This window comes from Cyprinus carpio, chromosome B20, assembly GCF_018340385.1.
Source record: "Cyprinus carpio isolate SPL01 chromosome B20, ASM1834038v1, whole genome shotgun sequence".
NCBI classification, from domain to species: Eukaryota; Metazoa; Chordata; class Actinopteri; order Cypriniformes; family Cyprinidae; genus Cyprinus; species Cyprinus carpio.
The window spans coordinates 29,022,283-29,043,684 of NC_056616.1; the positions used below are offsets into that span (position 1 = coordinate 29,022,283).

The 21,402-nt window shown below is 37.7% G+C and overlaps 1 protein-coding gene across 4 annotated transcripts; it reads left to right on the forward strand.

Annotated features, from left to right (window-relative positions):
* Positions 1–527: 527 nt before the first annotated feature.
* Positions 528–21,336, forward strand: LOC109054368 (CAD protein-like). 4 transcript variants are annotated; one of them, XM_042746313.1, is made up of 41 exons: positions 528–961; positions 1,988–2,127; positions 2,243–2,372; positions 2,478–2,620; positions 2,694–2,835; positions 3,030–3,201; positions 4,214–4,399; positions 4,516–4,625; positions 4,733–4,875; positions 5,136–5,267; positions 5,411–5,644; positions 5,962–6,183; positions 6,314–6,502; positions 6,589–6,713; positions 6,810–6,943; positions 7,570–7,682; positions 7,806–8,056; positions 8,176–8,422; positions 8,535–8,633; positions 8,728–8,952; positions 9,087–9,269; positions 10,092–10,310; positions 10,399–10,566; positions 10,668–10,850; positions 11,751–11,855; positions 11,997–12,239; positions 12,850–12,931; positions 13,023–13,189; positions 13,698–13,862; positions 14,481–14,612; positions 14,744–14,945; positions 15,361–15,551; positions 15,642–15,782; positions 16,059–16,148; positions 16,330–16,462; positions 16,719–16,757; positions 17,277–17,315; positions 17,624–17,790; positions 17,890–17,964; positions 20,552–20,764; positions 21,147–21,336. In XM_042746313.1, exons 1-41 carry the CDS (start codon positions 880–882, stop codon positions 21,303–21,305), a joined length of 6,315 nt encoding a protein of 2,104 aa, XP_042602247.1. In that variant the 5' UTR covers positions 528–879; the 3' UTR covers positions 21,306–21,336. The 4 variants fall into 4 exon arrangements, with proteins under 4 accessions (XP_042602247.1, XP_042602249.1, XP_042602248.1 ...); XM_042746315.1 differs by lacking the exon at positions 17,277–17,315 and having other exon boundaries at positions 21,147–21,335; XM_042746314.1 differs by lacking the exon at positions 16,719–16,757 and having other exon boundaries at positions 21,147–21,335.
* The last annotated feature ends 66 nt before the right edge of the window (positions 21,337–21,402 follow it).

Consider the following 21,402-nt stretch of genomic DNA (forward strand, 5'->3'; position numbering starts at 1 on the left):
CCGGAGAAAGCGGAGAGAGGCTTCATAATTTTAGACAGGAGCAATGATTGGAAGTTAAAAATGTCTTAATAATAGATTTGTTTCTTCCAAATCAATGGACTGGAGTTGTGTGGATTACTTGTGGATTATTGTGATGTTCTTATCAGCTGTTTGGACTCTCATTATGATGGCACCCATTCACTAGAGGAACCATTAGTGAACAAGTGATGTAATACTAAATTTCTCCAAATCTGTTCAGATGAAGAAACAAACTCATCTATGGCCTGTACATTTTCATTTGAGGTGGCATTATATCTATTATATGACTTTTTCTGATTTTCACTAGTGTGGTTATAAATATACAATATCATTTCTTTCTTTGAGGTAAAACACACTAGATACATATTTTTTTGTTAACAATTATTTATTTATTTGTAAACAAAAATGTAAAGAAAATGAAAAATAAAGCATTTTTGTCATTTTTGTGAATGAAGCCTAGAGCAGGCCTCTTCCCCCTCCTCTCTGACGTAGTGACGCGCAGGGATTTTCCACACTAATAAAACCAGATGGATGTTTACACACACGGCTCCACGCTGCTGTGACTGGAGCAGAGCGTGGACTTCTCTACTAACCAGAGCTCGTCTGGCTTAAACCCACTTAAAACATCGCAATCGGCCAGTGAGCTTCTTCTACGTCAGGACTGAATGATATTTGGCCTAGATAGCGATATCTGAGGTCGTTTATATTTAATCCGCATTCGGGTGAACATCACCTTGAGCAGCGTGCTTTTCACGTGGGAACTTTGGCGAAAAGGGAAAACATACGAGCAACGGCTCAACCAGTTCGGTGCACATACTTTTAAGCGCTAGATATTCTCTGAGATTCTGGTTGCGTTTGAGAATGGCATCTTTAGTATTGGAGGACGGGACAACATTTAAAGGCCGTTTGTTCGGTGCCGTATCCTCAGTGTCTGGTGAAGTTGGTAAGTGAAATCAAATAAAATGAAACGTTACTGGAAATATGTGTCCCTCAGCCCTGTTTTCTGCTATTGCTCCTTATCACACACTTGTTTCTCTAACCGGAGAGCGTGACTTATAAATGTGTAACTAAATTTCAGGGAGTTACACGTGTCTGATTTCCCGCTAAACGTTTAAAAGTGAACACTCGCCAGTAGCCACTTCCTAGGGCATGTGTGACACATTCCTGACATCCCAGACATTGTTTTAGGTCCATTCACGGCTCTGTGACAACAATTGAATAAATACATTTTTAAACAGTTTATTTTATGGTTTAGCGTCGTAAATCGTTAGACCAAATTAAGTGAACATTTGTCTTGTCATATAATTTGTTTTATATCTACAGTTAGCTGTAGTCATCATTAATTAAAAAATGTTTATCAATATAAAAAAGACAGTAAATGTTTCCTTACTGTTTAAATAATAGTTTAGCAAAGTTGATCAGAGTTTTCACCGACACATTTCAGCAACATTTTTTGTATGTGTCAGAAAAGATGGATTTTTCTCCCCCAAATTTAGTGGTTTTCTCTACACATTAAATTTGAGTATTATTTGCAATAGTGGGTGAAATTGGTCTATATCTATAAAGTAACACCATAATCACTGTAAATCACGTATGCTTGGAAATTTCTTTGGAATTTCATCCCATTCTGCTACTATAATTCTATCTTTTTTTTTTTTTTAAATAAAAGCCCCCAAATTTTAAGTGTCCCTTTTAAGTGTCCCTCCTAGTTCTCCATATAAAATAAATGTGGAAAAATTTGAATATAAGAAAAAGTAGGCATTTCAAAAAGTTTGACAGGTATGAATGTTTTCCTTTTATATTTTCCTCTATATTTATTTATTAAAGCTTATTTTATATAAAGCTTAATGGGCACCCTGTGCATATTCTAAAAATTGCATATGGAAAAAATGAAATATTACATCTAATGCCCTTGCAATTACTGGGAAATATTAAGTAAATTGCTAAGTCATGTGATGTGTGTCCTCAGTTTTCCAGACAGGAATGGTGGGTTATCCAGAGGCTCTCACAGATCCCTCTTACAAGTCTCAAATACTAACTCTCACATATCCGCTGATTGGCAATTACGGTGTTCCTAAAGATGAAGATGGAGAGTTTGGACTCAGCAAGGTGTTTTCCTTTCTTGCATCCACATACACTTTTAATATGTCATATTTCTTCTAAAGCAGATTGTTCTAATACTACTTGCTATGATGTGTTCTAAATATTCCTCTTTGTGGTCTAGTGGTTTGAATCTTCCAAAATCCATGCCGCTGCTCTTATCATTGGGGAGCTCTCTGAGAGTCCCAGTCACTGGAGCTCCGCCAAGTCTCTGGATAAGTGGCTCCGAGAGCAAGGCATCCCTGGGCTTGAAGGTCAGTGAGTGCAAGTTCTTCTTAACCAAGAATTAGTTTTGATTTATGCATTATAAAGTAAGTGATTGGGTTTTGGAATTAATGCTAATGTTCCCGTGAAATCAGGGGTTGACACCCGAAGCTTGACCAAAAAGATCAGAGAAAAGGGAACCATGTTGGGGAAACTTGTGGTGGAAGGAACTTCAGCCAATGACGTTCCATTAGACAATCCAGACACCCGGAATCTCGTTAAAGAAGTTTCCATGAAAGTAAGTATCTTGATATTCTTGGATTACATTTAATGTGATTAATGTTGTGTAATGACAGCTTATACTTCAACAGGAACCAAAAGTTTTTAATCCAGAGGGCACAGTGAGAATCACTGCCATAGACTGTGGCATCAAGTACAACCAGATCCGATGCCTTTGCCAGAGAGGTGCCCGGGTCACCGTTATCCCCTGGGATTATCCTCTAGATAGCAATGGTGAGCCATGGCACATGTTACTGAAGGATGTGTAGTTTTTGTGTTTTTTTTTTTTTATATATATATTTATAAAGATACATGGTAATATGCTGTTTTAGGTTTTTTTTTACATGGTTCGAAAACCCGACTGTAAATGCCAATAGTAATTCTAAAAATCAGTAGAAAATTATATCACTGTGCTTCTGTTTCTTTAGATTTGGATGGGTTGTTTATCAGCAATGGTCCTGGTAATCCTGAGTACTGTAAGGAGACTGTAGAGAATATACGTAAGGTGGCATGTGTGGAGGATCCCAAACCTGTCTTTGGGATTTGTCTGGGCCATCAGCTTCTATCTTTGGTCATTGGTGCAAAGACATACAAAATGAAGTAAGCAATTTGTTCATTCTTTTCACTTTCTGCAGACTTCTAAAGCACATTTCTTTAGGATAGTTCACCCAAAATTGTATGTACTTATCCTCTTGTCATTCCAAACCCGGATGCATTTTTATTTCTGTGGAACACAAAAGGAGACATTTTGAGATGTTGGGAAGCCCACTGACTTCCATTGTATGAACAGAAAAATATAGACATTACCTAAAATGTCATCTGTTATGTTCCACAGAATAAAGTCTTACAGATTAGTAACATGAGGTTGAAGTAAATAATGACCTTTTTTAAATGATTATTATTTTTGAATGGACTAACCCTTTATTGGATGTTGTCATCACATTTGTTAAAGACAAATTGATGGATAGCTAAGCAAGTTATTAAAATCACATGAAGTAAACAAAAGTAAAATTAATGCATTTGAAGCTGCAGAAAGATATTTAGTAAAAATAGTTTTTAGAAAAGTATTCTTTTAGTGAGGTTGGTAGTATAATGTTCTTATGCTCAAGATACATTCTTAATATTTTGTACCTGAAGGAAAATTGTACTTGTTTTGTAGTTAAAACAAAAAACATAAAAACAAGATAAAGATACAGCATAATAATAATATTAGGATGTTTTGCTGTGTGATTAAACCAGACAGCATTACTTTATGGTTAGTGGATTAAGGGGTTTGCAGAGGAACAAAAGGCTGGTTCTTTGGCCTTCCCATGCCATTCCAGTTATCATGAAGGAGCAGCATGGTGTGATATCTAGTTGCTGAGCTCAGCAGTCTAGTCAGGAGCTGGGGTAGGCTAGTCTGGTCCTGGGATAAGCAGTAGTGTTTTTCTAAGAGTCCTGGGATAGTTGCTTTGTTTTGCTTGTGCTCAAGGCCGGGTGAGATGCCAGTCAACATGCCTTTGTTCAGAAGAGAACAGTCAGCGGGTTCATTCAGATATGGTTTATGTCCGAGTAGCACTTAATTGTGAATCTTAAAAGCTACAACTTCATTCATGGTCCTTGTGTATTTCAGGTATGGCAATCGTGGCCATAACCAACCTTGCATCCATAAAGGAACAAATCGCTGTTTCATCACTTCTCAGAATCATGGGTTTGCTGTAGATCCCAAAACTCTTCCAGAAGACTGGGATGTGCTCTTCACCAACGCAAATGACACAACCAGTGAGGGCATCGTTCACAACCACAAACCACTCTTCAGGTTGGCGTTCATTTGTGTCTTGTTTACATAAATACAGTATCAATGGGATTAAATGCTTATAAATGTTGTATTAAGTGGGTGATGAGAATTTGTATATCCTTTCTTCTCATTTTTAGTGTCCAGTTCCATCCTGAACACATGGCAGGCCCAGCAGACCTTGTTGGTCTCTTTGATGTGTTTCTGGATACAGTCAAAGATGCTAAAGAGGGCAAAACTGGAAAAACAGGTGATCTGTTATGACGTACACTTGTTTGTCGTATCTGTTTACTGTATTTCTGATGTGTTGTGATTCTGTTGACACGACTAATTACTAAACCGTTATCATTTTTGCAGTTAAGCAAAGACTAACAGAGCACCTCACTTTCCCTGGATCTCCTGACCCGGAAGCGTTTGTTCGACCTCGTAAAGTTTTGGTTCTAGGTTCAGGAGGGCTTTCCATCGGACAGGCTGGAGAGTTTGACTATTCTGGATCTCAGGTGATTTGTCAAAGGAGAAAAAACCTTGAGAGTGTTTGGAGTGTGGAACTGTTTAGCTGATTATAGTAGTAGTAATAGAAGTGGTTGTAGTATTTGATCAGTTTTCTGTATTAATTTGAAACTTGCTTGATCTTGGATTAAAGCTTACGACTGAATCTTATAAACAATCGGCTAGTGTAAAGCCAAGATTTTTGGACAAATCTAATCATCAGTGCAGTAAGTTAACCAAAAGTAAATGTAAGCAGTTTTTTTTTTCTCAGGCTATAAAAGCTCTGAAAGAAGAGAACATCCAAACCGTTCTCATCAACCCGAACATTGCCACAGTACAGACCTCAAAGGGCCTGGCAGACAAAGTCTACTTCCTCCCTATTACACCAGAGTATGTCACACAGGTAAGAAATAGCTGTCCATCCCAAAGTAATTTACATGGCCTAGTTTTCTTGACAGATTTTGAAAACTGAAATAATGCTTTTCAGCTTTTGACTTCAGAGTTATAAATGTTTATCAAACGTTCATCCTGCTGTCCTTCAAACAGGTGATAAAGAATGAGCGTCCAGATGGGGTGTTGCTCACATTCGGTGGTCAGACGGCCCTGAATTGTGGTGTGGAGCTCACTAAGCAAGGAGTGCTGGAAAAATACAAAGTGCGTGTGCTTGGAACCCCAGTGGCCTCAATAGAGATGACTGAAGACAGAAAGATCTTTGTGGAGAAGATAGAGGAAATCAATGAGCATGTTGCCCCCAGTGAAGCAGCCATGTCTGTTGAACAGGTCAGCTCATTACTCTACTGTACAAATCAGGGCATCTCAAATGTAAAAATATAAATCTCTTCCAAATTACATGACAAAGTTGTAGTTAGTAATGTATTCCATTACACATTTTAGATAATATAATCAGACTGCTTTTTAATTATTTTAGATGACTTTTGGCATTGCTCATTAATCACACTGAATTAAAGGGTTAGTTCACCCAAAATGATTTAGTCACCCTCGAGGCATCCTGTGTTTATATGACTTTCCATAATATAAACTGGCCCTTATTTTTACGTTTTATCTATATGGTCCAACTTTTTGTGTGATTTCTTTAGGCAGTGGCTGCTGCTGAAAGACTCGGCTATCCCGTTCTGGTCCGGTCTGCTTTTGCCCTTGGTGGATTGGGTTCAGGCTTTGCTAATAACAGAGAGGAGATGATCACATTGGTCACCCAGGCCTTTGCCCACACGTCACAAGTCCTGGTTGACAAATCACTTAAAGGCTGGAAGGAAATAGAGTATGAAGTGGTGCGGGACGCCTATGACAATTGCGTTACGGTACAAAGCACCTAGAGCTGTGATTTCCCTTTTATACTGACATTTATTTATATCGACATGCCTTCACATTTTACCAGTATGTGTTTTACCATTAGTTTTTTTCTAATTAGATTTTTTTTTTTCCATTTAGGTTTGTAACATGGAGAACGTTGATCCTCTAGGAATCCACACTGGGGAGTCCATAGTGGTGGCTCCTAGTCAGACACTTAATGACTATGAATACAATATGCTGAGAAACACGGCCATTAAAGTTATTCGCCACTTGGGCATTGTGGGAGAGTGCAACATTCAGTATGCTCTAAATCCTGAATCTGAGCAGGTAATTAGGTCACTTTCATCATCTAGGAAAAATTAGTTTTGGGAAGCAGTGATCAAGCCATAATCCCATTCTTTGTGTCCTGACAGTATTACATCATTGAAGTCAACGCTCGTCTCTCACGAAGCTCTGCGTTGGCCAGTAAGGCCACAGGTTATCCGCTGGCCTACGTGGCTGCTAAGCTCGGCTTGGGAATCCCTCTGCCCATGCTCAAGTGAGTTCTTTTATTGAAATGAACTATTATGCAGAAAAGTAATTGTACACTTAAGTCTTGTTCTTTCAAAGTTCTTTAAAAGTCACTGTTTTCCAGGAATTCAGTGACTAATTCCACAACAGCCAATTTTGAGCCCAGTCTGGATTACTGTGTTGTGAAGGTTCCTCGTTGGGATTTGAGCAAGTTCCTCAGAGTCAGCACTAAAATTGGCAGTTCCATGAAGAGTGTCGGTGAGCCTCCTATAAAAAAAAAAAAAATGCATGAGAAATCTGTATATTGTAATTCTCTAAACAGTGTGTTTAACTAAAACTATTAAAAATTGTCTTCAATTGAAATAAAATGAAATATAAATATTAGATGGAAAACGGGTTTTGGTTGGATTTACCAATTTTTACTTCCTACAGTATTTAACAATTAACAGCCTTTTCATTGGCTATTGCTTGCCTTTTTTTTTTTTTTTTTTTTTTTTAATTATTAATGATAAAACTGTAATTGATTTTATATCTGCTCCGGCAGTTACATTAGCATTTCTTTAGCACAATTCTTATTTTGCTCATTTGGGAATCGTAATATTAAACCAAGTTGATGGTAATTGTAAAAGGGACTGTTAACCGTCTGCATTTTATATTTATATATATTTTTTTTATTCAAATTTGTGCATATATAATAAGCTTATTGTGTATAGTTTAATTGTCAAAGTACTTGTTAAAGTAATTAAGTGCATTAAAAATACTTTGTGAATTTTAATATGGCAATGAAAAAGCCAAATTTTAGTCTGTTTAGTTAGAAGGTGCTATATTTTCTGAACTCGCATATCCAGTGTGTTGTGAACTCATTCAGCACTCTTCCATTTCAGGAGAAGTGATGGCCATTGGCCGCAACTTTGAAGAGGCCTTCCAGAAAGCTTTGAGAATGGTGGATGAGAACTGCGTTGGTTTCGACCACACCATCAAACCAGTGTCCGAAGAGGTCTGTAATGAAGTTACACATCTACCATCTCACTCCCATGTCAGATGCAAGTTTTTTTTTGCAACAAACTGATTAAAAACCTACATGAAAACGAAAACCGAAATATTATTTTCTCATATCCAAGAGCTGCAGACACCCACAGACAAGCGCATCTTTGTTCTGGCAGCTGCCCTGCATGCCGGCTACACTGTTGAGCGGCTCTATGAGCTGACCAAGATAGACCACTGGTTTCTGCACAAAATGAAGAACATTGCAGACCATGAAAAACTTCTAAAGGCATATAATCAGGATGAGAGTGCCATGCCACCTGAGGTCATGAGGAAAGCCAAGCAGCTGGGCTTCTCCGACAAACAAATCGCCCAAGCTGTGCAAAGGTACTCAGATAAACTGCTGATGCAGGAAATCACAACTGTCAATTCTAGACTTGTTTTTACAACGAATAGTTAATATGGGCTGCAGTAGACAGCTAAATCTGCTCTTTCCCCTGCTGCAGCACTGAGCTGGCCGTGAGGAAGCTGAGACGTGACTGGAAGATCCTTCCAGTGGTCAAACAGATTGACACAGTGGCCGCCGAGTGGCCAGCTCACACCAACTATCTGTACCTGACCTATCATGGCTCAGAAAGTGATGTGGTTTTCGAGCAGCCCCATGTCATGGTGATCGGCTCTGGGGTTTACCGCATTGGAAGCAGCGTGGAGTTCGATTGGTGTGCTGTTGGGTGTATTATGGAGCTGAGGAAGGTGAGGCATCCATATTAAGGGAAAACTGACTTTTATGTGGCTTAAAACGAAGCATAAATTCATTATTTTGTGAATTCTTTCAGTGTGTATTTGAAAACTGTTCATTTCACAGATGGGATACAAAACGATTATGGTGAACTACAACCCGGAAACAGTCAGCACAGATTATGATATGTGCGATAGACTGTATTTTGATGAGATCTCATTTGAGGTATAAAAATAATATAAAAAATATTACAATTATTATATTTTATTTAATGAAAAATAATTGAATAATTACTGCATTTGCCTGCTTTTAATCACAGGTGGTGATGGACATTTATGAGATGGAGAACCCAGAAGGAGTTATTCTGTCCATGGGTGGACAGCTGCCCAACAACATCGCCATGTCTTTACATAGACAGCAGTGCAGGATCCTGGGCACCTCACCTGAATTCATTGACTCTGCGGAGAACCGCTTCAAATTCTCCAGAATGCTGGACACAATAGGAATCAGCCAGCCCCGATGGAAAGAGCTGTCTGATATTGAGGTAAGAAATAAAGAAAAATTCATTTTATTCAACTAAACCAAGGACAGTCTGGAAGTGTAGTGTGAAATGAATAACCAAAGGAGACATAAGTTCTGCTTGTAACTTCAAATGACCCCTTGACATTTCTCTTGTAGTCTGCTGTGGGTTTCTGTGAGACGGTGGGTTATCCCTGCTTAGTGAGGCCGTCGTATGTTCTCAGCGGGGCTGCTATGAATGTTGCCTACGCAGACAGTGACCTGGAAAAGTACCTGAGCAGTGCTGTTGCTGTGTCAAAGGAGCACCCTGTTGTTATCTCTAAATTCATTCAGGAGGCCAAGGTTAGTCACTAAAAACAGCATTTTAAGTCTGCACAAACCGCTTCCACCTTCAGGCAGTTCCAGTTAACAGTAAAATGCATGTGTGTGTATGGGAAAGATGAGTTAATTACTAGGTAAAGCTGTTAGTTGGCACAAAAAAAAAAGGCTTGTTTGAACAGGTTTTTCATTCACCGCGGATGTTACATGAGGTGTTATTATTACACAATGTAACTCTTTCAAGTCCTGATTTGTCTTTCTAGTTGCTATTGTTGCTCAAATTGAGAATGCGTGAGATTTCATGACAAATTCTGATTTGACTCTGTAAATTTGGCTATTATATACAACCTGTGACTATAACTTATAATGCCTAAACTCACTTTTAGCATTTAAAATGATTCATTTTAGTGTATTTTATTTAATTGTAGACAAAATGGAGAATTATAAAATCAGCCATAAAATGAAAATCTGGATAACCCAAAATTACATCCTTGTTAGTGTTATTTTAATATTATTTATATGATTATAGCTTTTTAATATTTAGAATTAATTTATTACTTTCATTTGTCTTTTTGTTTTTATTATTTCTATTTAGCTTTGTTTTATTTTAGTTTTAGTATTTTCCTTTTATCATGTAATTTTTTTTATCTTTTTCAATTAAGGAAAAAAAAGTAATAGTTTTCGTTAACAATGACAACACTGATCCTTCTGTGTAATTTGAATCCTGTAGTACTCTTTAGTAGTATTGCTGTGTTATATATTTAAAGCTATTGGTGTGGCAGGATTTGCACTGTCAAATTTTGCAATGTTTTTTTTTTTTTTTTGATAGCGATATTTTGCTTTCAGGAAATAGATGTGGATGCTGTGGCCTGTGACGGAGTGGTCATTGCCATAGCGGTGTCTGAGCATGTGGAGAACGCAGGGGTGCATTCTGGAGATGCCACATTGGTGACTCCTCCTCAAGACATCAACCAGAAAACCATGGAGCGCATTAAGATGATTGTTCACGCGATCGGCCAGGAGCTTCAGGTCACCGGCCCCTTCAACCTGCAGCTCATTGCCAAGGTGAGTTTTCCCCTTTTTTTCTTTTTAGCTAGGATGAGTGTGTTCAAAATATATTGGTGCTGAAACGAAATCGTGTGTTTGTCAACAGGATGATCAGCTGAAGGTGATAGAATGCAACGTGCGAGTCTCACGCTCCTTCCCTTTTGTGTCCAAAACACTTGGTGTGGATCTTGTTGCCTTAGCAACAAGAGTCATATTGGGAGAGGAAGTTGAGGCTGTCGGGCTGATGAAAGGGAATGGCATTGTGGGAGTTAAGGTATTGAAATCTCGGTGATGTCTGTTTTTAATGGGAACGCTTGAACTATCTGAGTATTTTTTTTAAGATTGACATAAGCTTGATCTGCGTTTGACCCTTAGGTTCCTCAGTTCTCCTTCTCACAGCTGGCTGGAGCAGATGTGGTTTTAGGTGTTGAGATGACCAGCACTGGAGAAGTGGCCTGCTTCGGGGAAAACCGATATGAGGCCTATCTGAAAGCCATGCTCAGCACTGGCTTCAAAATCCCTAAAAAGAATATTCTCCTCACTATTGGTACTTATAAGGTAATGGTTTACTTTACAGCAAGTCGATTCATTTGAGTCTGCTTTTATTCATTTTCTAATTCACATTACTGAAAGCTGTGGTTTGTTAATTTCAGCACCATCACCATTGCTTATTCCATTACATACATAAGGCTATGACTTTTAAAAAAATCCATATCCCTAGAATTTGCTATTAGTGCCACAAATAAATACACCATAAATCATGTGGTTTGTGAGGTTTACATTATTTTTAAGCATTTGGCGATAAAACAAGCGGAATTTTTTTTTTAATAATGCAAATTGCATATTAATATTGAAGGAGCGGCTTTAAAGGGCTATTAAAAACTGTAAAAGTAAACAACCAACTAGCAGTGTTCTAGCAACCTCACAGATCACTTTAGCATCCACATGTCTAAAAACACATAACAAATACATAGGAACTTCCTGGAAATTACCTACAACCCTGTAGTGTAGTGGTGCCCATTTTGCACATTCACTCTCACTTTTAGAGAATGTAAAAAATCTATATTCTTAAATGTAGTTCACCCAAAAATGAAAATTCTGTCATTTAATTACTCACCCTCATGTCGTTCCAAACCCTCGTGCCGTGAGACCTCAGTTTATTTTCGGAACACAAATTAAGATATTTTTATGAAATCTGAAAGCTTTCTGACCTTGCAGAGAGAGCAGCACAACTGACCCGTTCAAGGCCCAGAAAGGTAGTAAGGACATTGTTAAAATAGTCCATGTGACTTCAGTGGTTCAACCATAGTTTTATGAAGCTACAAGAATACAGCTTCTTCTCTTCCATGTCAGTCTTTGGGTTTGGAATGACATGAGGGTGAGTAATTATTGACCATTTTAGTTTTGGGATAAACTATCCCTTTAAGTGAAAAATGTATTCAATTTAAATTCTTTCAGAGTAAGAGCGAGCTTCTGCCCACAGTCCAGACTTTGGAGAGTTTGGGTTATAACCTTTATGCCAGTCTAGGCACTGCTGACTTCTACACTGAACATGGAGTCAAGGTACAGTGAATAACAAAACCTATTGTAACTTATTAAAAAATAACAACTGCTAATTAACTTCTTTTGTGTTTTTTCTAGTACAGCTAATTTAACAGGCTCAGTCTGCTGTTTTCTGAATTTTGTTTATCTGTCTCCTGTCAGGTGATGGCAGTGGATTGGCCTTTTGAAGAGGAGAGTGACTGCCCTAGTAAGGACAAACAAAGGAACATCATGGACTATCTGGAGGAGAACCATTTTGACTTGGTCGTCAATTTGTCCATGAGGAACTCTGGTGGAAGACGCTTGTCCTCTTTTGTGACCAAAGGTTACCGCACTCGTCGAATGGCCATTGACTACTCCGTACCACTCATCACTGACATCAAGTGCACCAAGTTGTTTGTTCAGGTGAGCTGTGACAAACTCGCATTGTTAACAACCCAACAAATTGTAAAAGTTTATACTACAGATGTGGCCATTACAAATGCATTGGAGACTTTTTTTTTTTTTTTTTTTTTTTGTCCCGTCCGTTGACGTGGTTATCAATGTGTCAGTCACTAGTATTTCGAGAGTTAATCCAGCATAAATATGCGGATGTCATTCCTGAAACTTTGCAGCATGTAATAGGTTTCATACAAATTCTGAATGGATAATAGCCTAGAAAGTGCACAAAGCGTGCTCCTCGTATTGTCACTAAAAAGCATCACTCATCTAAGTTCTTCGCAGTCTCACAAAGTATAATCCATGAAGCTCTCTTAACTGCACAATCCTAAAGCTAGTTTTAGTTTGTCAATGAGGTATGTTCAGTTTTTGTAAACAATTCCATGCGCCATCTGGTGGAGATTATTTTTTTTTTTTTTTCCTCTCCCTCTCTCTCGCTCTCTACTCTAAGAAACTGGTCTGACTAGTCTTGTGGCATTTCATGATCTTGCTTGGAAAAACTCAGTTTTGGGCCACATCTGTTTATGCTGTTGTACCTCTAAAAATCTGAAGATTTTTATGTATGTGGGCTTGGCAGGCACTGGGGCAAATTGGTCAGGCTCCTCATGTAAAGACTCATATAGACAGCATGACCTCGCAGAAACTCATCCGTTTACCTGGTGAGTATGACCACATCCTTTCAGATGTAATTGAGTTGTCAGAACAAATATTACATTGAGACTGATTCCATTTATTCTTGTATGTCTAAAGGTTTGATTGATGTCCATGTGCATCTGCGGGAGCCTGGTGCCACCCATAAAGAGGACTTCTCCTCAGGCACAGCTGCTGCCCTGGCTGGAGGAATCACTATGGTGTGCGCCATGCCTAATACCAACCCTGCCATCATTGACCCCAGCTCCTTTGCTATGGCTCAGAAGGTAACATCAACAAATTACATATTGGCTTGGTTATTTACATGAAAGCAAATAGGGAATTTGCGGTAGTGTAGTGCAAATTCGTGGGCCACCCAGGGGGTGTTATGTCGCTATATTAGAAATTTCTGTTTTAAACCACGAAAGCAAGGTAATGGATATCACACAAGCATCATGCTAACTTTGTGCAAGAGTTATGCCGGTGAACATCTTAACTTCGGTCAATTCATAACACAGAAAGTAAAAGTAAAAACTGACAGAGCTTTCGGCATGTGACGCTAAATTAACTACGTCAACATATGTTTGTATATATTTCTCTTGTGGCCTGTAATGAAATTCATTGTAGAGTAGACCTGCTGCTTTAAAATAATTCTTTAAAAACATTTTCAATGAGTAGTAAACTAGTAGCCTAATTTTTTATTATCCTCCTAAAGCGCTATAAAATGCCCATCCGCTATGGCACTGGGAAGTTGTGTTTATGGACTTTTTGTTTTTCTGTGGCGAATATGTCTAGCTTGCCAAGGCTGGGTCCCGCTGTGATTACGCTCTGTTTGTGGGGGCGTCATCAGACAATGCTACAGTTCTTCCGTCCATTGCTAGCTCTACAGCTGGTCTGAAGATGTACTTGAATGACACGTTCTCCACTTTGAAAATGGACAATGTTTCTCTGTGGATGGAGGTAAGGAAACAACAAGGTATACAGCAGTATTGTATTAAATTTTTTTTTCTATTTTAAATCGTTTTATATCTGTTTTAAAATCTACTTAAAAAAATCCTCTATTTAAAATAAAAATCCATTTATTTGTATTTTATTTAAAATTACATTTAGTGCTGTCAAACGATTAATTGCGTCCAAAATAAGTTGTTTACATTATATATGTGAGTGTATACTGTTTATTTATAAATATAAACACATGCATGTGTATATATTTAAGAAAAATTTTATGTTTGTATATAAAAAAAAATTATATATGTAAAATATAATAATATAAATATATAAATGTATGTACATGTAAATATTTTCAAAATATATATTGAATGTGTGCATTTATATATACATAATAAATAAACACAGTACACACACATATTCTGTAAACCAAAATTTGTTTGACAGCAATAGTATAATTTAACTCTGTTTAAATAAACTTAATTCAAAAAAATAAATATTTTAAATTCTATATTTTTTTATAAGTACATTCATTTTTATTTTGAATAATTTTACATTTATTTTGAATGATGAAATTTGTCATGTTTTACTGTTATGATAGCATTTGATTATGATCTTCTTTGCATGCAGCACTTTGAAAAGTGGCCAAAGCACTTGCCCATTGTGGCACATGCAGAAAAACAGACGGTGGCTGCAGTCTTGATGGTGGCACAGCTTTATCAGCGACCCGTTCATATCTGCCATGTTGCTAAGAAAGAAGAGGTAAGAATCCTTGTTCTATATCGTGGTCTAATAACTGCTTTTTATTTCATCTTCATTGTAAATCCTTCATCCAGTTTCTTTATATATTCCTGTGGTTTGTGACTTACTAAAAATCATGCATTGTTTCCCAGATTCTGATCATTCGAGCTGCTAAACAAAAGGGCATCCAGGTGACGTGTGAAGTGGCACCCCACCATCTCTTCCTGTGTGAAGATAATGTGCCTGCCATTGGAAACGGCAGGGCGCAAGTGCGGCCCATGCTTGGTACACGTGAGGACATGGAGGCATTGTGGGAAAATCTAGACATCATTGACTGTTTCGCAACAGACCACGGTAATAATGGGATTAAATATCTCTGCTGAGCCTCACCTCTGTTTAAATAGGCATCTAATTTTGTTTGCCTGGCAAACAATTACACAAACCCGTTTTAAAATCCCTAATTTAAGACCAAAATTGTCAACTTAAGTTTCTGCTGGAGTTCCAAGCTATATCCAAACTTTGTACAGAACTTTAGCCTTTTCTTTCCTGTTGTGCTATGTATTTTCTAATTGATTGGTCAGACATGCTTGCTGTGCCTGATCAAAAAAAAAATACTTTCAAGCAGTCCTACAAGATGATCTGAAATAATAAAAGTATATGAAATTATTAATTTCTTCTTCAAAAAAAAAAAAACTGAACCCAAACCTAAATGGCCACATTTGAGAAGTTCTTGGAAGCTTTTATTTATTTGTTTATTTTTAACTTCCAGCCCCTCATTCAGTAGAGGAGAAAAACTCTGAGAAACCTCCTCCAGGTTACCCGGGTCTGGAGACTATGCTGCCTCTGCTGCTCACGGCCGTCAGCGAGGGTCGCCTTACCATTGATGACATCATCAAGAGGCTCTACGAAAACCCCAGTAAAATCTTCTCTCTTCCTGCTCAAGAAGACACTTATGTAGAGGTATTTAAGTTTGACAAAGTTCAGATGCTGAATGGCTGCCTACAAATGAAAAATGTTTTCAAATTTCAAAGTGATACTTGAATTTTCCAGGTGGACTTGGAGCAAGAGTGGACTATTCCGAAGCACATGCAATTCACCAAGTCAAAGTGGACGCCGTTTGAGGGCATGAAAGTGAAAGGAAAGGTCATGAGGGTGGTACTCAGAGGAGAGGTGGCCTATATTGATGGACAGGTAAAGATCTAATCTGGAAACCATGTTATGTTTTTTGTTTTTTGAATAGTTAGAACATTTATTTGAATTATAATTTTTTGGATTAATGTGAAAGTCTTTACTGTCATTTTTGTTTTGTCACTAATGCATCCTCGCTGACAAAAAATACCTTTGAACAGTAGTGTATGTGATTTGGTACCTTTTCTCTCACATCTAATGAATAGCTTCCCAGCAAATTTTGTTTAGAGAATATGTTTGTCATTAGTTTCAATGTTCAATCGTTCCTCTTTATCTTAAGTATTGGTACCTCCAGGTTATGGTCAGGATGTGAAGTCATGGTCAACACCCCCAGCAGGAACAACTGAGGTTATAAAGGATGCTCCTAAGGTAATGCACTAACTGATCCTTAGTTATAATCAAAAACCTGAACATGCATTGTTTATGGTTCAGCTTTTGCTTTCTAATGTGCACTGTCTAACAAATAACCATTCATTCATCCATCTATTCTTCAAACCGCTGATCCTTTTTAGTGTCATTGGAAGCAAATAACCATGCTTGTCAATTACAGCGTGAGACAATGACTCCTGAGCACCCCCGTCAGGCAGCACCTGTTGATGTGGTCCGTAGCCGTTCAACTAGGGACGGATGCTTCATTCTCCCACCTCGTATCCACTGCACATCTGATCCTGGTCTGCCTCCAGGTACATACAGAGTATTCCACAGAGCTTGTGCATGAGTTTATGTGCCAGATGAACCACTGTACTGGAAATAATTGGTTTGTCCCTTTTTTTTTTCTTTTCTCAGACAGTGGTTCAGTTGGATGTCAGCTTTTGTTTTGCTAGCATCATTTGTTTGTTTGTATGTTTCATATGTCCCTTGAACTTGCAAATGGTTCAGCTGAACCATTTGCTGGTCCAATATGATCATATCTCAAGCAAGGCATGTTTTTATATGCAGGTTTCAAAAGATCTACCATACAACCCCAAAAGGCATTGGGTAAAGTCCATGTGATGTGTATATTTTTATCAAATCAGTATCCAGGTCTCATGATTCTGCAACTGTGTCTTTAAATTGAAAATGAATATCCATATTTTCCATCTTCCTTATTTTCATTCGATCAAGGTCATTTAAACAATCAATCTTTTTCGAGCATGTTTCGTAATTGAGCAAACTTAAAACCTCTAGAACTAAATATCTCAAACCTTAAAATCAGCTAGGAAATAATATAAAAGAATAGTAAAAAAGTGGATGCATGCAAAATACTGCTGATTTTATTTATTGCATATTGGGATAAGACAGTTAAATGTCTGTGTATATAAACACTTTGCTTTATAATATTAATAAATGACATGGCCAAACAACTTTCAAACCCTTTTTTGGAAAACTAAATATTTTTACAAAAACTGCATTGGCAATTATGATAAACATTTCCTTTTTTTATTATTATTGTTAAAATTCTAACTGTACAGTTACTAATGCATTGTTTTCAAACTTTGTGCCTCAATGTTTGAGCAGCTGAAGAGGAGGTGTCATTAAAAGCACCGTATGATGCAGGTTTGACGTTTGTAGTGATGTTTACCAGAGCTTTGCCACCCTTAGCTTCTGTTCTTTCTGCCAATCTGTGTTTGTTCCTGGATTCATTTCATGGGCATATTTTAGTCTTAAGCATAATCAAAACAAGACATGATGGTCTGTTACCCTGTGCTGCCCGTGCTTTGCATGCATGCTGTTACTTGTGATTCAGGTTGATCCCAGTAAGCTCTTATGCTGTGTTCAGTTTAATGGCGTAAAGTAAGATTTACTGATACATGGCAGTGATGTATTAGTTGCTGATTGTGACACTCTTTTGCTTCCATTATCAGAATTGGCTCCCCCAATGGATGCATATGCACACCCTCCTCCCCTGGCCAGGATCCTGTCACCTCAAGCTGGGCAGCAGCAGATCCTGCCCCACCCCCAGACCTCCCCACTGCTGCACCCGCTGGTGGGACAGCACATCCTGTCCGTGCGCCAGTTCAGCAAGGAACAGGTGACACCATGTTATCTATCCCGTTGTTGAGTCCATGAATATTGTATTTGTGTATTTACAGTAGCTCATCAATCTTTCTTGTCTGGCTTGGGCTTTTAGATGTCACACTTGTTCAATGTGGCACATACTCTTCGTCTGATGGTGCAGAAAGAAAGGCCCTTGGATATTTTGAAGGTATAATGACTATTAGTACATTTTTGTTCCTTTTTTTACACAAATAGCACTATATGTAAAAACAAAAATGTTTAATTGCCAAATTAATCTTTTGTTTCTGAATCATGAGCTGGTTCTTCTCAAAGAATGTGTCAAAATGGTGCAGATCAGTTTCTTACGAGTTATTAGTTTGAATCAGTCTGGTGACTCTCGCTGACTGAATCATTTAGAGTGTTTCTTATCTTACTGAATCACAAGTCGATAATTTCTGGAATTGAAGACTCTTACTGTGAGGACAAATGGTTCTGTCATAAGGTACTAGGGGTGTGCGATATGATGATTTTTTGATCGTGGACGATAAAAATGTCTCCACGATCTGCTTTTGAAGAAATATCGTAGTATCGTGCTATAGCGCACATTCTATCAGCTGCAATTCTGGCGCCTCCGTCATATACTGTACAACGCCACATGCATTCACATCAGTGTTAACTCAGCAGTAGAGTTACTCTCACGGGAGTTACTCTCTCATTATTTGCATGTGCTTTTAAATGTTTCATTCGCACGCTGGTCTGACCTGTGCTTTTTCTGAGCGCCGCATACACCCGAAGCATGCACACTAAAGCCTGTCAAACAGCGCCTGATTATTTAACTAAGTTATCTTTTGCGATACTGTCAAAACACACAAGGTTTACATGTAGACGCAGTTGGTTATGTCTAAAATGAAAATAAACAGTTGAGAGAAAAACGTATACGTGCTTGTATATTAGATGCGTGCAGGTCTTAAAGGGACAGTAGGCCTATTAAACATGCAGTCGACTGTCATTAGGGATAGTTCACCCTAAATATTCATTTCTGCCATTATTTACTCACTGTCACGTTTTCCCAAACCTGTATTAATTTCTTTCTTATGCTGAACAAAAAAGAAGATATTTTGAAGAATGTGGGTAACCAAACAGTTGCTGGTCCACATAAAATAGTATGGAAAGTCACTATACTATGGAGTAAATGGTGGACCAGCAACTGTTTGGTTTTCCATGTTCTTCAGAATAGAGTATATGTTCAGCAAAGAAAGAAACTCATTCAGGTTTAAATAACTTTTGAGCGAGTAAATGGTGGTATAAAAATAAAACACTATGACAGAATTGACAGACAGTTGATAGAATTTTTATTTTTGGGTGAACTATTCCTTTAATGTTAATAAAACAACAAAACACGGAGAAAAATCACTCACTGCTCTTGACTGAAGATATTTAATACAGTTGCTTCAGGAATCAGTTTATATAGTGTTTTATTTTTATATTTGTTCACTCAATTTCTTGAAATCTGCTAAATACACCTATTGTACCTGAAAATAAAAAAAAAATACTGAAAAAAATGTATTTGTAATATTATGTGTATCTTTGTCATTCTTTTATCTTTGTTATTAAAAATAAGAACAAAGATTTTTATCTTCACCCTCTTTGGCCTAAATATCTGCCATTCTTTTTTCTTTTTTTTTTTTGTTACCTTAAAAGTGTTTGTCTTTATAATAGGGAAATAAGTTTGGCTATAATGCACAGACAACTTGCAAAATGGTAAAACCAACATGACAAAGAATTGTCATAAAACTGTGAATCGTGATATTTCTAAAAAAAAAAAAAATTGTTATATGATATTTTTTCCGTATCGCCCACCCCATAAGATACTTTCAGATGTTATCAAAAGGTAGTATTGTTTTTAAATTAACTACTGTTCAAAAGTTTGGGGTTAGTGAGATGTTACGATGGATGGATGGATAAATGGAGAGATGGATGGATACTGTAGATAAATAGATGTATAGATAGATTTCAAATAAATGCTGCTCTTTTGATCTTTGTAGTCATCAGTGATTCCTAAATGACTAACATTGTTTCCACAAAAACATTTCAGCAAAACTGTTTTCAGCATGAAAGTATATTAACTGCTGCTGAACTGCAAATCATGGCTGACAGGTTACAGCTTTGTGTCACAGGAATAAGTTACATTTTAAAATATAAAATTTATTTGAAATTCTAATATTTCTTAATTACTGTTCTTACTGTATTTCAATATAAAATATGCAGCTTTAGTGTGCGTTAAGATTTTACAAAATCTTACAGACCCCGAACTTTTGAACAGGTGTGTGTGTGTATGTGTGTGTATGTATGTGTGTGTATATATATAAAAAATATACAAGAGCGAAAGCGAGGGCAAGTTGCCTGAAGGTAGATGGTGAGTCTCCTACTAATGGAATGCACTTGGCAATGGAATTAAGGATCCAGAATTCTTATTTGAAAGTGTGGAATGAGCAAATTGGATCTTGATTCAACCTGTAGACCACAATACCTTTTGATTACTCCGATTCATTCAGTCCAAAATAGTAGTATAGATGTCACTGGATGATTTATAGTTTATTACAGCCCATCTTGAGCATTCATTACATAAACCTCCTCCGCAGGAGTATTTATCTGCTCAAGTCAGCAGCAGTCTGGAGACAGGGTGTTGTTCAATCTGGCAGTGACGTGTCAGTTTGAAGTAGATCTCTGCCTCAATGGGCATCTGTGGCCTTTGGAAACAGAACCTCTATTCCATTCTGCTCATCTTCTCCCAGGGTAAAGTCATGGCATCCATGTTCTACGAGGTGAGCACTCGCACAAGCAGTTCGTTCTCAGCAGCCATGCACCGTCTGGGAGGGTCAGTGGTGCATTTCAGTGAGTCCACGTCCTCCACGCAGAAGGGCGAGTCTCTGGCTGATTCTGTTCACACCATGAGCTGCTACGCTGATGTCATTGTTCTGCGCCACCCCATACCTGGAGCTGTAGAAGTGAGTCAATTGTTAATGCATTAATAGCAGAATTTTCAGCAGTCATTGCTCCAATATTCAGTGTCATAAATGTGGTTTATTTGTAATGGAAATCTTTTGTAGTAGTACAAACAGTAGTTTGTAACATATTTGTCACTTTTGATCAATTTAATGCATCCTTGATGAATTTTTCCCCAAAAAACCCTTTTGAAGAGTAGACAACATGACATTAAAATTGACCTCTTTATAAATATTACATGCCTTTCTGTGCGAGATTCATCAGTGTATGTAATGCATATTATGTTTTTTTTTTTTCCATCAATAAAATTAATTATGTTAGTGTTTGATAAAACAAAATTGATCTGTGCATTGGTCTAAACAAGAAAATGCTTCTGGTTTGTAGAGTGCAGCAAGGCATTGTCGGCGGCCAGTGATCAACGCTGGTGATGGGGTTGGAGAACATCCAACTCAGGCCCTTCTGGATATCTTTACAATCCGAGAGGAGCTGGGAACAGTCAATGGCATGACTGTGAGTACACAGGGGAAAAATCTGTCATCTTAAACTACTAGCTTGTTGAGATTTCTGTCATTTCTGTGCCACTAGCATCTCCAAACAGAATGTTGCAGTGTTGCTCTGGTTGATGCTCAGTTATGATTAC

Bases quoted from the DNA above. Each gene is read 5' to 3' on its own strand.
- LOC109054368 (XM_042746313.1), top strand. From the start codon at position 880: ATGGCATCTTTAGTATTGGAGGACGGGACAACATTTAAAGGCCGTTTG. The intron at 15,783-16,058 runs GTAAAGATCTAA...TCTTTATCTTAA, and splicing joins TGGCCTATATTGATGGACAG to GTATTGGTACCTCCAGGTTA. The intron at 16,758-17,276 runs GTAAAGTCCATG...ATGTTTGAGCAG, and splicing joins ACAACCCCAAAAGGCATTGG to CTGAAGAGGAGGTGTCATTA.